Source organism: Cebidichthys violaceus, unplaced genomic scaffold (genome assembly GCF_023349555.1).
Source record: "Cebidichthys violaceus isolate CVI_PGR_0920_01 unplaced genomic scaffold, fCebVio1.0.p SCAF_20, whole genome shotgun sequence".
NCBI classification, from domain to species: Eukaryota; Metazoa; Chordata; class Actinopteri; order Perciformes; family Stichaeidae; genus Cebidichthys; species Cebidichthys violaceus.
The window spans coordinates 3309142-3327139 of record NW_027176373.1 but is presented as its reverse complement, the minus strand read 5'-3'; the positions used below and the strand labels follow the sequence as shown (position 1 = coordinate 3327139).

Sequence of the window (17998 nt, the reverse complement as noted above, 5' to 3'; positions counted from 1 at the left end):
GAATGCCTTAGGATCTGTGCCCTGCATAGTGTACTCAACATCTACTGTATTTTTATTTGTTCTGCTATTGTTACAAATTAGCCATATTTCAAAGCTTCGTCCTGCATAATTAAGAATTTTAAAATTGTGTCCACGCTCGTGTGCTCTTCAGAAAATCTACCTACCACATTTGTCATGTCATAAGTGTGGCCGCACCGGCCAAGCCACAGTGATCACATATGAATGTGAAGCAATCAGTCATCGTTTCATGTCAGCGAGACGCCCTCGTCACACACACACACACACACACACACACACACACACACACACACACACACACACACACACACACACACACACACACACACACACACACACACACACACACACACACACACACACACACACACGCAGACTCCCTTATGCGAGTGCAAAAACACATTTTCTAACTGATCCCATCAATGCTTTTCTTTCAACTTCACTGTGACTGCAGTTATTGAGAGTGGGTGTTTTAACTAAGACTAAGTGAAACGGAACGCCACCACCATGTAGAGCAGACTGCTCTGCAGAATAACAATGGAAGTGGGTTCTCAGCGGGGATGTGCTACAGAAAACAATGACACATAAAACAACGCCGATGTGAGATTTGCAAGAGACTCTGATTTGCTAATCCTTCTTTCTATCCAACAAAAAAATGCTTTCCTCTCCACCATCAGATGAACTGTTCTCTTTGTCGTCACTGCAGCATGACAGCTATATATTCTATTAATATTCCTCAGTTTTGAATTTTTCGAATTCATTAGTTACTGTGCATTGTTACAACATCACCAATGGAAATCAAGGAACAAACATGGAGTACGAAGTGTCTATCTGAAAGTGATAGCAGAAATTCAGTTCCAACTCGTCAAATTGCTATTTTTATTAATAGGGCCACACTGATACATATCAGTTTTGGAAGCTGGTGCTGTACAAAAAAGCAGTGCTCCCACTCATATTGGCTGAAACCGTTGTGCATCGCTGTAAGAGTAATAAAACAAATGCTACACAGACTTGGCTTTGTGGACATAAAAAGCTTCTTGCATCTTAAAGTAATAAAGCGGTTTAAAAAAATAGCATGATTTTATTCGGTTTATTCTATTGCTACCTTAACATTTGTACTCTACACACTAGCAGAACAATAATGAGAAAAACTATTATTGCATCAATGCTGATTTACAAAATGGATAGCAATATATTAATGCATGTCCCTGATAATAGCAAGGTTATTAACCTGTATTTCACCAGAATGTAAGGTTATACATTTGTAGATAACTGAAAAAGTTTTTATATGCAACCTTTCATTAAAGAAATCTTTATCAAAAACAAACAGCATTGCGGTTGGTGAACACAATTACATTTAGCACAACCAGTACACAATTCAAATGTGTCACTTTCACCATTAAAACCCCCCAAAAAAAGCCTCATCTTCAAACCAGATCTAAGGAAAATCAGAAGCTGGTATATTGATTTGAATACACAAAGAGCTTGAACAGGTGACACCTCGGATTGTCGCTGATGTAATTCTTGGCAACCGCAAAGTGTGAGCGTCTTAGGATTTGTCAACTCGCACAGCCATTTGCAAATATGCTGCTTTGAAATCTGGCTTGTGTGTTGAGCAACACAATTGGTCACCTGCTTATCAGTATTTCTAATTTAAAAAAAAAAAAAAGAAGGTGTTTAATGCAACGCAGATGCAAGAAATGGATCGCATGTATCCCCTCTGGTGCAAAGGCCACTGCAGTAGTTAAGTAGCTGATTGACACCTGCATTGTGTTGCTACACTACAAGGGCAGAAGGGCAACATAGTCATTAGATGGACCAACCAATCCAGCATGACAGCAAGCATCTGCTCTGCTGAAGTGTGCTCCGAGGATGGAGGTAGACCGAAGACATTTTCTTCATAAATATCCTCCATTAGTTATGCCTGATTATTGACAAAAAACATTCTAGTATTACTCACCATATTGATGGCATTTACTGGGCCGATGCTGTTGACAAACATGTCTGTGTGGATCACTGTTGGTTTCACTGAAAAGAAGCACAAGAAAGTCAGTTTTATAGATGAGCAACTATTTATTATGCACAAACAAGTTTTAGGACATTTTTTTTTCTTTCAGTTTTGTCTTCATCAATGAAGAAAAAAAAGGGAAATAATCTCCTTGTTGTTAAAGTGTGAATGCGAAGCTGCTGGACAGCATCACTGCTCGGCTAGCTTTCAGTGCTTTGTCGTGTTAAGTTTGATCTGATACACACCTGATTGACAGGTGCAAATGATGAAATCATGAGAAAGTTTTGAAAGATTGCACCAAGTTCAGTGAACATGCAACATTTCGTCATGGATCTTTATCAGGCATCACATCCACAACACGAGACAGCATCTTTATACTGAAGCCACATGTTAAAATCAATCAAAGACAATGGGAAAATGCAATTCAGAATTAAAAAAAACTAGATGTGCAATGCAAAAAAAAAAGGGATTTTTATCAAAATAAATCCAATAGAGGAAATGAAAAAAACACTATATATGACTTTCATTATATAATATTAAACAAACATATTAAGCTAATATTTCAAGCAAAAACTTTCAAGTAAATAGTCTAATGTTTTATAACGTATCGGGCCAATATGTACATAAAGTGTAGAAAACAATCTTCACATTAAATGACTTAAATTAAATGATCCCACTTTACTTGAATGACACTGTATTACATTATCAGGGTTTTACCAGGTGTAAGATGTGTCAGACAGCGCTAATGAAATAGAAAACCTTGTTCCTTTGTCTGCAAGGAGACGACATCAGAGCCTGCAGGGACAATTTCATCTTCAAACAGGCCTCCTGCCAATGTCAGAAAACCACATGCATCGTCTGTATTTACTGCCAAACCCCCATCCCATTTACCACAATACCTTTATGCCCTCTGCAACATCCCATCCATCCCTTTCCTAGCCTTCTATCCTTCAGGCCTGTGTGCTGCTCTTGATAGCCAATCAGTTACTGTCTTTTCTCACAGACCTGCTGATGCCGGGCGCTCCCACAGTGACGCACTTTTCTGTTAGAAGTACCTCGTAAATATCTTGACTTGAAAGGTTTGAGGAAGCACTACAATTCTGAGCCCAATGGAGACGGAAAAAAAAGAAGCAGCAGTTAAATTGTAATCTATTTAATGTTAAGACACAAGCACTAAACTCAGACTGGGTGCTGGATCCTTAATGGAGATGATAAAAAGGCTAGGACAGCACTCCAAATTGACTTTTTTTAATATTGACAGATGGATGTTTGGGGCAAGACGGCCCTTTTTAGCGTGTATTGTTTGGAAATTGCCAGAATACACGCTGAAGAAAGGTGTGGCAATATCAAAAAAAGGAAAATTGGAGAGCTGTCCTAGTCTTTCCTTTGTTAAACTATTGAATATTGCAATCTTCATGTATAAATCAATTATCTTTGCTTGAGCACCGCCGCCCGCCATGCAATACACCTTGGTGTCTGCTGCCTACACTTAGTGAGATGGGCGGACGTCAGAAACAGTTTGGCTCAGGAAACTTGAAAGCTTGCCGTCAAACAGACACCCATGCTCTGTCAGACCCTCCAAGTCACCCTGGATCACTACACTTGCGTGCACTTCACTACAATGCGCATCTTTATGGATGACTGGACGTTGTGTCTGAGAAGAGAGTCTGGGTTAAGATATGGGAGCAGGAGTGAGTGTAACAGATAGTTACACAGAAGGGGGTTACACAGGCACACATGCATGTGCATTGCACCCCCACACCTTTGCACACATATCTTTGAACAAACTCATGTGCACACACACACACACACACACACACACACACACACACACACACACACACACACACACACACACACACACACACACACACACACACAATGCACTATTGTTGACTTCCACTACCGGCTATGACTATAAGTGCATTACTGTGTTTGCATAATCTGAATTGTGAATCTGAAAATGTGATGCAGAAAATATGTAACCCTCGACTGGATTATTGGTAAAAAACGAAATCCATATAAATGTACATTCATGGCGTAAATAAAATATTACCAAATAAATACAAGGTTCATTCTTTTATATAGCCAACTGGAAAGTGGATGTCTTTCATAAATGCACAAACAGATGCCAAGGAAAAATGATTCCAAGTTGCCAGTGAACATTAAGTGGCTGCGCTGAGATTTCTAACTTGCTGTCTGAGATGACATAATTCATGCAACACAGCCACCACAGGCATCCTACTGAATGGCTGATCAAATTAGCTCACACAGAATGACCAAATATAGCTCCATGCATGAGCAATCATCTAGACCTATTAATTAAATACACTGCACAACTTCATGTCCTCTCCATTGCTCTCTAAATATCTAAATATGTAAATTGTATGAAGCAATGCATTTATTTTCTAGAAGGCAATGACTTTCCATCAAAGCCGTGGATGTATTATGATTTAAGAATTAAGGATTCTCTCTCTCTCTCTCTCTCTCTCTCTCTCTCTCTCTCTCTCTCTCTCTCTCTCTCTCTCTCTCTCTCTCTCTCTCTCTCTCTCTCTCTCTCTCTCTCTCTCTCTCTCTCTCTCTCTCTCTCTCTCTGTGTCCTATTTGCTTCACTTTTCATATGTACAGTAGACTCCAGGGGCATTAAAATTAAATGAGCATCACAATGGACTTCAAAGGGAGGCTGTGGCACATTCAGCAATGAATCTAAATCCAGAGCATTTCAGCGCTTTGAGGAGTGGAGGAGAATCTTTGCTTTGCCTTGGTATGGTTGGTTGGTTGATTGGTTGGTGGATCAGATGACAGTATAGCCAGCTAATTATAACCCCTCTGTAGCTGTGTAACTTGGCAGCAGCTGGAATACCACCAGTGAGCGAGATCATAGTGCGTTTGAAGATGATGGTTAAGACGGTGGCAGCCAGCCGCCCAGCTACGCAGCGGCTCTCTGGGCTGATGCTGCACCTCAAAGCAGATCTGAGCTGCTCTTCAATTTAAAGCACAAGCCCACTTCTAAAGTCTTAAGAATAAAGATGCTGCACTTCATGAAATGTGACACATTATATGCAGCATTGTACATTTTGTACAGTATAGGGGAAAACCATGAAAGCAGTGTAACAGACTTACTGTATACGTCCATGTTGCTCTGCTGCTTTCATCTTGTGCCATAATTTGAACAATTCATTAGTCACGCTTTAAAGCTGCATCGGGTCAATTCTTGGCAGTGGTACTCTGCCTTAGTCGTTGTTTTTCTCCACCTCAAATAATTTTCCATGTTTGTGGAGGGGAAGCCAGTGAGGGATTGCACTCTTTTTGTCGCACTAGAGAAGCCTACTGGTGCTCCTTCAAGGTAGGAGTTGAAGCCTGGGTGGGATAGCAAGAACCTCTCAGTGGCAGGTGTGAAGAAGCAGCTGATGAGGTAGCACATATAGTCCCTCCTTAGGTTAACAGTGGAGGCAGCAGTGACAAAGACCACAGCACATTTCCTTAAAGTGTTAAAAAAAAAAAAATAGGCAAGTTTGGAGCGCCTTAGCAGCTGAGGGGCTACACCACATGCAACGTAACAGCAAAGTCCTGCAAGGGCATTTATTCAAATCTCTTCTGACCAGTTGCTGCTTTAATACAGCACCAACCGGTGCCCCTACAGTAAATGGCGAAGCAATTCACTGCTAGCATATAAAGTGGCATGTCTTTATTATTCTGTAAGAGTATGTGACAGGTTCTGACTTAAACCAGTTTACCAGGAATACTGACCCATGAATCATCAAGTATCCAAGGGTACTGAATAGCTATATATTCTGCTCTTGCAGATGGACGTGACAGGCTTTAGGATATACGTGCAGTTGTGCAGACAATGGAGCCCTGCCCAGCTGTCTGTCAAACTGTAGGGAGTAAGCCACTTGTCTCTTTGTCACATCGACAAGACAAGGCTTGCTACCCCGACCGTAATGTGTGCAAGTACATTGTCACAGGTAGACATTATTTATAGTCAGCCCGGATGCCCGTCAACACACATATAGAACGGACACCAGAAAAAAACACACAAGGACACCTTGTGCTACCGAGCGTGGCGTAACAATGAACTCTATGCTGTGCATATTCAATCCTCCATGTTCAATTTATACAGCCAGTGAATAGAGCATCCAGTGCAGTGCAATTTAAAAAGTCATTAATTCCAATTGTTTTTCAATCTGCAGCAGAGATATTCATAGGGTATCAGTTGGCATGACTAACATCATTACTAGCAACCACTAGAGGTGAGGCAAGTCACAAGTAGGTCACTAGACTTAGCTATGAAGTCCCAAGTCGAGTCCAAGTCCTAAACATTTTGTTTTGAGTCTTCAGCAAGTCATGAGTCGATTTAAACTGAATGCCATTTAGAATTCAAAACAGAGTCATAGTAGAGTAGACTTAAAGAAATAATGAATGCTTTTCAAAGTGTGTATTTACTAGTGTCCAATAAACATGTCAGAGCCATCTGAGTTGGTGTGTGTTGGCATGTTATTCCTGTGACTAGGGTTGGTGTTTGATAGTATTTTATCGGGTCTAAATTCAGTTGCGGAACAGCCAAGTTTAATTTTGTCTTTTTGACCAGTAACTCACAGCATTATTGTTAACTAGATAGCTATAGGTGATATAATCCGCCACTAGTGATGCGTTTTTTTTTTTTAAACTGGCTAAATTAAAAAAATGTATCTGTTGTCTATTATACTATATTTATCCCGTTAAGGGGGGCATTTGTCTCTGCATTTGACCCATCCCCGTATCAGGGAGCAGTGGGCTGTCCATGACAGGCGCCCGGGGACAACTACTTTGTATAACATGATTTTTAATTGTTGGGCTTTGGTAGGATATGAAGTACTTCCAGGCCATCAGGGTAGAGGCCAAGCAAAGTAACGCATCACAGGCGTTCACAGCTCCTTCAAGGCTGATTTTTTTTCATTAAAAAAGGGTGCCCAAATTCCAGAAAAAAATATGATTTTTCCTCTAGCCTTTAGTGCTGTTTATTAATTTACATTGGTGAGAGATGCCGACTAACTAGAAATGTCAGCCTTCTCTCGAAAAATAATGGAACTAGGTGGCACTCGGCTTGTGGTGCTCAAAGCCCCACAAAAGTATTTGTTTCTTTCCAGATATCATGACCCAGTTACTCAAGATAATCCACAGACCTTGAGCCGTTTCATGTAGGAACTATCTTCTTTGTACAATACCAAACTTTTCACTGCACAGAAGAAATTGTGCATCCATCCTCAATAATGCTAGCTCATGTAGCACCACTGAGCTAGCTGATGCGCATTACTTCTTCGAGTTGATACGGTTAGGAGGTGTGGATTGTTTGAGAGAAAACATCAGCCAATGTCTCCAACACTCAGCAACTCACACAAAAACAATCTAGATTGATACGTTGCACCACGGGTAAGAGGAAAAATATGTATTATGGATTTTGTGTGGAACTGCCCCTTTAAGATCCAATTCCTCTAATTATTATCCGCCAGGAAAGTCATCGATCGGTCCTTGGCCACTACTTTGTGGTTCACTTGATCTCTTGTTTTGGATGGTGTGTCATTGTCATCACTCAGCCGATGAGTTCAATGTAGATTGTATAACATGTCTTGTACAACGACTTCGAGCCAATTGACTGAATTCATCCCCATATGTGTTTTTGTGTTTGATTGAAATTTGTTTTACGATGTGTTTTTTTGGTGTCTAGACAAGGGGTTAGACAATTGTGGGTTGCATTCATTCAATCGCACAATACAGCAGTGCTCTTTGCAGACAAACCGTGGCGAGATCTGCAGTATACTGAGTGCACCTTACTGCTGCCTAATAAAAAAAAGGAGAAAGTGTTAATAAGCTAATTTATTAGCTAATTTTATGTATTTCTTAGTGACAATTTTGAGCAAGATGTAAGAGGAGTGTATTTTGGGTTTGGGTACACACTGCAGCACAATCATGGATTATCTTCAACAAGTGAGAATAAGGCCGGCTCCAGGATCCTTTTAGAAATCCATAGGTGACATCACAGATGATACGCCATATTTTCTACTGTTATTGTGTAAAGTGCTTGGGTATGAGCATGTTTGTCAGATAATGAGTGCATATACGTGTCTGACTGCAAATTTGGGCCGTAAATGTGGGTGTGTTTCTTTGCGATTCTGCAACTAATCGAATCATCTGTGAGAAAAATCAGCACCCACCTCCGATGTCAGGTCTGAGCTTGTTGTCATATCCGTCTAGTAGGCTGTTTAGGATGTGTGTGACGTCACTCTCGTACACTTTGGGAGTCAGCACCCACGTCTTGTTGGTAACCTCATCATCGTCATCAGTCTGGAAGGAGCTGCGAGGAGGAGAGAGAAAATAAATGCATTCAATCAATAATTTCTTTTAAAGAAGAGCAAGCTGTGTTTTTTTGCGCTGTGCTCTGCTTTCTTTATAAATAAATATTAGGAGCTTAGAGACAGGGTCAGAAGGGATATTCTCAGGGCTTTTCTTCATCACGCTACAGCTAATAGAGACAAACTGAAATATGTGTGATTAAGTTTCCCTTTCCATTTTTGTTTTATGGGATTTCTTGTGAAACAAAGTAGTTGCACTACTGAAAAATGCTAACAAGAGTTACAGAAAAAAAAAAGAGTCAAATGAAGCAATCATTTTGTAGGGTTAATATATGAATGATCTATGATACACATTCAGTGCAACACATGTGATACAGAACATGCATTTTTCACACTATAAGGTTATCGTTAATCCATTATCCATGTTGAACCGCCCGTTAAAAGTCGTTATCACCTTTATGTACCAGATATATCGTTTTTTTCCACTCTGAGATGTGTGCTCTTGCAGCAATGCCATCTTGTGCATACACTGTAATTTGCAAAGCATCCCATAATCCCATGGTTCTCAGTCTGGTTCCTCACATAGAACACTTAAGAGATCCAGAAAATACCAAAGCACAAAGCAATCGCAGCCTGAAATGGCACAAGGCTTGTAAATATGTGCTAATTTAAGAGGATATATAATAGATATAGTGAGTTTATTGCTGATGGGAATTATGCTTTGTCTGAGGGGACATGCAGTTAGCTGATCTAAAGGAGATAACTCATTATCTGAGTTTTACACTGGTTTATTTTCATATCGTATTGCATATCAGTGTGCCCCACCAAGCCAGCTGAGAGCCACTCTCATCTATGTGACACATTGCTTTCATCATTAAATTGGTCCTCCCGGAAGCCTTGTACTAACTTTTTCCCCATGGAGAGATCTTGCAAATGGTTGATTTAAGTAATGTGGTTAGGTAGTCAGCAACTCTTAACATTAGATGCCCACCTGGACAGATTCATCACAAGGATGCATCTATTTCTTCATCTGTCAAGACTGAAACAAGTTCAATAATGACCCCTCTTTAAAAGTGAGATGTTTCGACATTTGTAGGCTTCCATCCAGGTGGCCAACTTTTCCCAAAAACGTATGTGACAAAGGACTAGTGTGACGAATTGATTGACTGAGCTGTGACACTGTTTACAAAAAAAAAGGTGGTAATCTCTTCAAGTAAAGGCTTGAAAGTAAATGTAAGTCTTAATAGCTTGACAAGCATTCAAAGTGCTAGGTTTCACTACTGCAAAAAGTAAAAGCTAAAATCTACCCACTGCTTCTCAAAATGTCCTTCATTTCATTAACATGACAAAAGAAATGTAAAGGAATTGCATTAACTTTTACTGTGAGGTCCAGAGTTTGAACGACAACCTCCACAATTATCTTTAAAAACAGCAAAAGCTCTCCTTCAATTTCCAACTTGGTGAAAAAAAGTTCTAAGATGGGAAAGTTGGGTAACTTGATGGCAGAATTGTTTATCAAAGTGTAACTAGGTTTTTAGGGCCCCACAAGCTTCAGTGAGAGCTGGAGAACACAAGCCAATTTTCCTAAGTTTACTTCCTCACCTCAGACGTCTTAAACTGAAAGGATAATGACGTCTCAAGAGACCCCTACCACAAATACCACCAGGGCTGGGCTGTTTTTCCTGTTCTCCCAGAGACAAGCGTGATCTTGGTAAATGATATGTCTGAAATGGTTTGGTCTCTCCGTTACAAAAGATCTTTCTTTTAGCTCTGAGACCTGAGTAGAAGATGGAGGTATGACAATGCATTAGGGCCAATTAATGCTGGCAACAACATGCTGCTGTCAAGTAGGACTACAGTGTGTAAGGACACTTGATGTTGTCTGCAGTAAGAGGGAAGGTGTGTACGGCTGAAGGCCAGGGGTGAGATGTGTACGCACGCTATGTGTCTGACAGAAAGAGAGGAGTAGTCAGAAAAGCATGAACATGACGTGCAAATGATATTGAAAAAAATCTCTATATCAACTCCAAGAGGTTTGTAAAAGCACCAGTTGAGTCAAAAGAATTGAAAAAGATTGAAACGACAGATTGAAATGTAAAAAAAATATGTCTTGTTCAAAAAAGTATAGACATAACTTGTATCTTCATATCTTGAATAAACAGGGAGGAGCTAACTTATGGTCTGCTTCAAATCTCAGTTCATTCAAATCAATACTTGTCTCCTATGTGCGTGATCTTCCCTGTATGCCTACGCATTAAAGAGAGGCCTACTACACTAATTACATGGACGTTGTGCCTCAGATGACTGAAAACACTGATGATTAACACACACATGTGTACAGGCACACAATGCATCAGAAACAAGGTGAAACAAATGGTTTGGAGAATGGGGACTTCTGAATAAAATAATAAAGAATCATTAATGGTGACGTGGAGAAAAGAAAAAGACAGTTTTAATGGTAAAGCACAAGGATAGAGGCTCTAATAGCTTTCTCGTGTTCTTAGGATGGGTGCAAGGAATAATGTTTTGACCAGCACTCTTCCTTAGACTGCATTAAGTGCCATCCATCCACACCACAATACTAGTGCCTAAAACATTAAATCTTAATATTTTTTCTCAGGTGAATCCTTTTAGACATGCCTTACTGGATGTCATAAAATATAAATCCAGAGAGTCTCCGTCTCTGGCACTGACAGACTGGATGTATAGTTGTACAGATGGGTAGATAAACAGGGCAGAGAAGGGTGTAAGCACTTGAAACGTCTGTTTTTTGTTTGTTTTTTTTAAAAGGTTGCTGCATTCATCTCGCAGTGTAACTTTGTGCATATGGAAATGCTCCAAAGACAAATAGATCAAAGGAAGAGCCATGTGTTCTCCACTGCAGGCAGATCTGAGGTTTTGCCTACTAATGCGGTACCTGAAGATCCACAGAGAGGTCTGCACCAGTGTGTATGTATGTGTGCGTGCTGTTATGCATTTTTGCGCCGATATTAGTGTTTGTTTTTCATGCATATCCATGTTCGCGGCTGCGTATGTAATGATGGAGAGGACTGGCCTTAACTGTTGTGTTCGCACCAAATCTCATTGAGGACCGTCTGATACCGTCATACATTCTACCCCTTCACATTTAGAGCCATCGTCAATAAACACTCTCATCGACTCTATATGGAGCGGTCAAAAAAGATGTTAATTAAAATCGCATCTCAGGTTCCATGTAAAGCAGCGGTGAAGTGCCCCATCTTCTGCAGTTCTACACATTCATGAGACGGTCTAAGTAGGGTAATGACAGCAATACCAGCTACAGAAACAGCTTCGTGCCTTTCATTAGCATACACATGAAGTTCCCTTGAGCCATCGTCTTTGCATGTTTTCAACTGTACCGAATAAAGGAACCAAATGCAGGGAACGCTCGGGCTAATTATCAACCAACGTGAAATGGGTTCTGCACCTATGGCAACGACACAATAAACGACTTGTGCACGTCACGTTGTTGCTACAGCACAACCCTCCTCTCACAGGTGCTACCATTAATACAACCAGATAACACAATGAACTGGCCACTTGTTTTTTTTTTTACTAATTAACACAATGTAGTTATTTAAAATTGATGTATATGTGCTTCTGATTAATAGATCTTGCTGTCAATTTGCAAAAAAATTAACATCAGCTGTTATGGTCAGCCTGCTCTGCTTACTATACCTGACCTCAGGTAGTGAGAACAAGTGTATTTACAGGCTAAACTCCGAATACCGTAAATAAGTTGATGCTGGCATGCAAGGTTGAGTTTTTTTTTTTTTCAGCAATCAAGTACAGTAAGGCAGATTAGGTCAATTTGTATTGTTGCCAATGTGGTGTATCAAGTTAAAGGGCCAATCAGTAATACCTTAGAGCATTTAAATGGGAAGTTTGACAAAAAGACTCTGAGCAGCAGCAACATTAAATATGAATACGTGATTAAGATCCTGTCTAACGGGTGGTGGATTGAAATGCTTGTCAATCAGAGGAAGTGATAGTAGGGTCCAATTCTGGGTGGGGTGACATTTCTGTTTGTAATCTATTTAAATCACTTAACTGTTTGGAGCTTCATATGAGTGAGGATACAGTGAGTCAAATTCCAATACAACATTGACTGATTAGTAATAAACTCCTCCAACCATGTGAATTCAGGCCATATACATTACCATGGAGGGAAACCAAACATTAGTGGACTAGTTTAAACAGTATCCTCTCTCTACTCTAGTATCCTCTTTCACCTGCTGCGTACCTGTGTCCTTAAAATAGAAACACACAGACCCTTTTGGAGTAACTGTAGTAGATCTATATTTATCCACGGGATCTCTTAGAATAAAAAGGTAGAACTAGTGAAAGCCATAGTGAAAATACTTTAGATAGGACACCCAGAAAAAACAAGGCACGCTATGCCCCAATATCCATGACCCTTCTTCAGGTTCCATGTGGTGCTTACTGGACTGAGTAAATGTGAGTAATCACCACTGTTAATTTACAAAACTCTATCCCAGGAATCTGAAATCACTCCGACCTTAATGCTCCTGGGTGATTAATATGACAGACTTTCTTAACTGTAAACAAGACAAGAGGCAGCTATGAGCTTAGACTGTCATCTTCACCTCAACCCCTTCCAAGTGGTGACAAGAAGCAGTGTATGAGTGCTTGATTGAGCCTAATATGCTGTAGTTTTCCCAATTAAATCGATGGAACTGCATTTACTAATAACCGAGTATGACTGGGTTTGGTAACTGGAATGCTACAAGTTACTCAAGGTTCAATTTATTCAATTAGCACCAGATGTGCCATGACATTTGTCACAATGTATCTACACTTACAGCAGCTCAAACAAATACTACAAACCTATAGTCATTCTTATCAGTTGAGATCTTCATTTAATGTACTATGTGTCCATAGCACAAGCTAATTTTAGTAAGAAAATTGACTTTGTAGACCCAGAAGTCTCATGTAAAAAAAAAAAAAAAAAGATTACTTTGTCATTATTTGTTTTACACACAATTATGCCAACTGTAGATAACTGTGTGGGTGTTTATGTTGCTGGCAAGGTATCTGTTGTTGATGTTTATCTAAAGCCACAACTACATTTGGTATTGTAATGCTTTTGTTACCTTATTGGATTCCTGCATTGCTTGCATTGACACAACATTGACATTGTAGGTGATGAGGCAAGAGATAAATTCACAACACAACATTTTTACATCAGAGGAATATGCTGAAGTGATGTTATAAAAGCCTGACAGATTTAGAGGAACTATGCCATATTGAGGATTATTCTTCACTTGAAATGGAAAAATAAATAAATAAATAATGTTGTTAACCACCAGTAGTACTCTGTTGAACCTACTAAGCTTTGTATTTTTCATATATGTCAGGTTATAAGAACTGAAGTATTATTTGTCAGGCATTAGAGGAAGCTGTATACATTATGTATCAAATGGGATTTATTGACAGTTAATGTGACTTCAATGACACCAATAAAAACTAGCATGTCATATTGGAATTTGAAACGACAATCCTGACATCTGATTTACTGTAATGTCACATGTACGTATATTTATTGTCCGTGTCCATCAAAAACAATAGAGGCTCTTGTTGATCCATGGGAAATATACATTAGTATTCAAATAAGTTCTGGTTCAGTTATGGTTAGAAAACAGTTAAAAACAGAAAATACAAAATTAATACAAAAATAAATTGCAGTGGGTCCCAAATTATGATTAAATGATGCATTTCATCTGCAACCTAAAATGCTGGAGGTGAGTTTACCAAATAGCAAATATCACTTGGTATAATAAAAAAAAAACCTGAGCAGAGCACTTCCTCACTCTGACATCACTTCCTCCTGCGATTGGCCATACTGTCCGGGTTTACTAAATCTCCTAGCGGACCCTGGGCCTACATCTGGTGCCTAATTATTGACTGAAGGAACAATATGCCAAAAACATTCGCTGATACATATCTTCTACTTTTACATGAGGGAGGACTGTGCATTGGGGTCCATGTATGGTGATGCAATCAGACATCACTACACATAGTAACTGTCAATGAGTCACAATGTAGCATAGATTACTGAAAGCATGCCTGAGGCCTTGAGCGATGCCTTATGTAAGAGGTCTCATACATGAATCGCAAATAACGTCTCATTCAACTTTCCGAGCAATTAGCTGTCTTTCAATAACTATACAGAACACAGGACTTGTATATGGACTGTTTGAAAGAGAACACATCTTGCTGTGATGGGGGTAACTAGCTTTGAGCCACATACATTCGTACAGGTGTTCACATATAGCTCTCTCATTTGGCCTTGGTATGATTATCTAAAAAGCACCAGACTGTCACATCCCAATTCATAATGTATCAATCACACATGCACAACTTATAAAATCCATAACCTGCACATATATCTTAATTGTTGGTGTAATTCAATTGGGCAAGGTGTCGCGGTAACTCAAGCCTATCGTGAACACTACTTGTGCATAGAATTAAAAAAAAAAAAATGCAAAGGCCTGACAATGAAGCCTGGGCACTGGGGCAGGGAGCATTGAGGTTGCGATCAGCATGACGGTGATTGAACGTCGTCCGATTTATCTGCCTCCATTTCTCACCCTCCAGCAGCACAAAAAGACGAAAGCGAAGCGAGGAGCCTTGCCATCCTTCCTCTTGACTTCTCTCATCTTAGCACACGAGGAATAATGTCTTGACGGGGAAGACCAAACAGCTTCTCTCAGCAAACTCAAGTCTGCACCTCAGTTCAAGCTGAAATGGCAGTCCTTTTGCCTTTGTGTGTGTGTGTGTGTGTGTGTGTGTGTGTGTGTTCAAGACAAGGATGACTCCATATGTGTTATCCTTGTCCTTATTGTGCCTTTACACTCGAATTCTCTGTGTGAATGTCTGCCATTTTGAAATGCTTTTTTTTTTTTAATTTCAGATACGTGAGATGAAACATACCCTCATTCATACTCAAGTTGTCCTTATTACAAACGACTGTTTGTAATAAAGCTATTCGAGTTCTGCCACATCCGACACCGGCGTTTAATAACCAGGCTCTGGCCCTTAGAATAGACTTGATCCTTAAAGACAGCTTAGCAGGGACTATATGTAGCCTTAGCTTCAAGCAAAGTAGCTTGCCACTATGCTATTTCTAACGCTGGACATATTGTGAGAGATGCTGGCCTGTTAATAGACATGTTTAACTGCAAAATTGCACGGTATTAATTCATCAGATTCCCACAGCCGAATATTTAAGTCAGACTGTAGCTGTTCGTCGCTTTTGTTTTCTATAAAGAAAAATAAAAAATAAATAAATAAATAATCTCCCTGTAATGCGGTGCATGTGTCGCTGTAGGTATCTAAAAACATGTCTATCACACTCCCTTATCTAACGACGATTAAAGATGCTATATACGCGCAACATACCTTGTATTTTCTAATAAAATCAGATTCTATCAGCTACCTAATCGGCCAGGATCCCACTAAAAGCAGGGTTGTGTTGGCATGAGATGGGAGGCGCCGCAGAATTACGTGTTGTTAAAATAAGGCACACGCAAACCAAAAAAAGCCGACATAGAATCACGGTTTAGAGAGGACATAGGACGGCATCGATGGCTTACCTTGTAGGAAGATTAACGACAATAAACACCCAGAGAAACAGCTTCAGGGGAAGGGAAGGCTTCGCCATTGCTGTCGAGCATTTGGAGGCAAAATTCGGTGAAGCCATCATCACCATCTTCGTTTCCTCTTTATTGCAGATGGACGTCTCCGTCTATTTACTGTGTTTCCTCCCTACGATACATTACGCACGTTAGCGGTAGCGGGTCTGCAAACCTGGACCCCAGGCGGACGTGCGGTGAAAGGAAATCAGCCCAAACAAAATCGATGCGAGTAGAAAGCTTGATTTCGCGTCGCTTGTTTTTTTTTTTTTTGCGTGTCTGTTGGCGAATCGTAAGTCTAAACAGGGCCCTAAAAAACTGCCACAGACTGCGAACCCCAGTAATATGCTACTCTAATGTCGAGCAGCTGAAAAAAAAAACAGGAGACTCAGCCTGAATGCAGATTAACACTGGGGTCAGAGAGGAACTGATGCACGTTGCTGCAGCACGGATCAACACATGCGTGGTTTCACCAAGCGGAAGCAGGGCAGCACTGACTACGGTAAAAATAATTAGCTTGGTGCTACAGTGGGAAAAAAATGGTGGTTTTATTTTGTAATGCTACATAGCAGTACTATATATATATATATATATATATATATATATATATATATATATATATATATATATATATATATATATATATATATATCTTTTTTTAAATCACTTAACTGTTTGGAACTTCATATGAGTGAGGATACAGTGAGTCAAATTCCAATACAACATTGACTGATTAGTAATAAACTCCTCCAACCATGTGATTTCAGGCCATATACATTACCATGGAGGGAAACCAAACATTAGTGGACTAGTTTAAACAGTATCCTCTCTCTACTCTAGTATCCTCTTTCACCTGCTGCGTACCTGTGTCCTTAAAATAGAAACACACAGACCCTTTTGGAGTAACTGTAGTAGATCTATATTTATCCACGGGATCTCTTAGAATAAAAAGGTAGAACTAGTGAAAGCCGGACACTCAGAAAGAACAAGGCACATTCTGCTCCAATTTCCATGACCCTTCTTCAGGTTTCATGTGGTGTTTCATATTTCATATTTTTAACAATATCAAAATGGTGATAGTAATCTTGTTGCCAAATAATGTGAAAACGTTCTTAAGTGACATCCTGGGGTCCTTAGATTTGTTGCAGACTAATAAGGAGCAAGAACACCCAAAATGACTTTTTAGAGTACACTTTTTCAAAGAAACTCCCCTATAAGTAATTAGACAAATCATTTTAGGTGGATAATTGTGTGTGTGTGTGTGTGTGTGTGTGTGTGTGTGTGTGTGTGTGTGTATATATCTGTGTGAGTGTGTGTGTCCCTTTATGCCATACACATTTATTTAGAATCCTAAATGAGCCGCAGGCCTGAGTCGAGTCCAGTCACGCTTTCAGCACCTTGGACAGCTCTATTAGTTTTCATCTGTATAACAAACCACCATTCAGCACCAAGGACAGCTTCCGTCAGTTTGTTGCTGCTCAAATCAGAGGATACAGCCTTCCACGGCCCAGTTGATTTGACAATAAATAAATAAATAAACACTGTCATCCCCAAAAAGGAGCTGATTAGTTCACTTTGATATTTATTGTTCACTTTAATTGATTGCGTGACTGAATGACGTTAAGTAGCCTTTGCCACAGGACATATCTATATTTTGTCATTATGCATATTTATTTAATGATATATATGAGCTTTTCCAAGTCTTTTGACATATTTTGACTGAGGTTTTCATAGTCCTTCGTAGGGTGCTCTCACCCATTTTATTATCCTTATATAAGTATGCTAATGCTCCTGCTTTGGTGTGGTGTAAATTCTTTCCAAGGACTCCTTGAGGGGATGTTTGAGAAACAAACTATGTCTTTATAATCTAAAGTACAGACGGGTAGCCAATCCCACACTGTCTCATAAATAACTGTTTGCAACCCCCCCCCCCCCCTCAATCTATTTACACACATGCTTGAATG

At 39.8% G+C, this 17998-nt stretch overlaps 1 protein-coding gene across 4 annotated transcripts in view; it reads right to left on the bottom strand.

Annotated features, from left to right (window-relative positions):
* Positions 1 to 16542, bottom strand: part of gabrg2 (gamma-aminobutyric acid type A receptor subunit gamma2) — a 48414-nt gene extending 31872 nt beyond the window's left edge. For all 4 annotated transcript variants that reach the window (XM_068715694.1, XM_068715696.1, XM_068715697.1 and 1 more), the window contains exons 1-3: positions 15996 to 16542; positions 8221 to 8360; positions 1979 to 2046 (exon numbers count right to left, since the gene is read on the bottom strand). In XM_068715694.1, coding sequence (XP_068571795.1) covers positions 1979 to 2046; positions 8221 to 8360; positions 15996 to 16111 — 324 coding nt within the window. In that variant the 5' untranslated portion in view covers positions 16112 to 16542. The remainder of the gene's footprint in view (positions 1 to 1978; positions 2047 to 8220; positions 8361 to 15995) is intronic.
* Positions 16543 to 17998: the final 1456 nt, after the last annotated feature.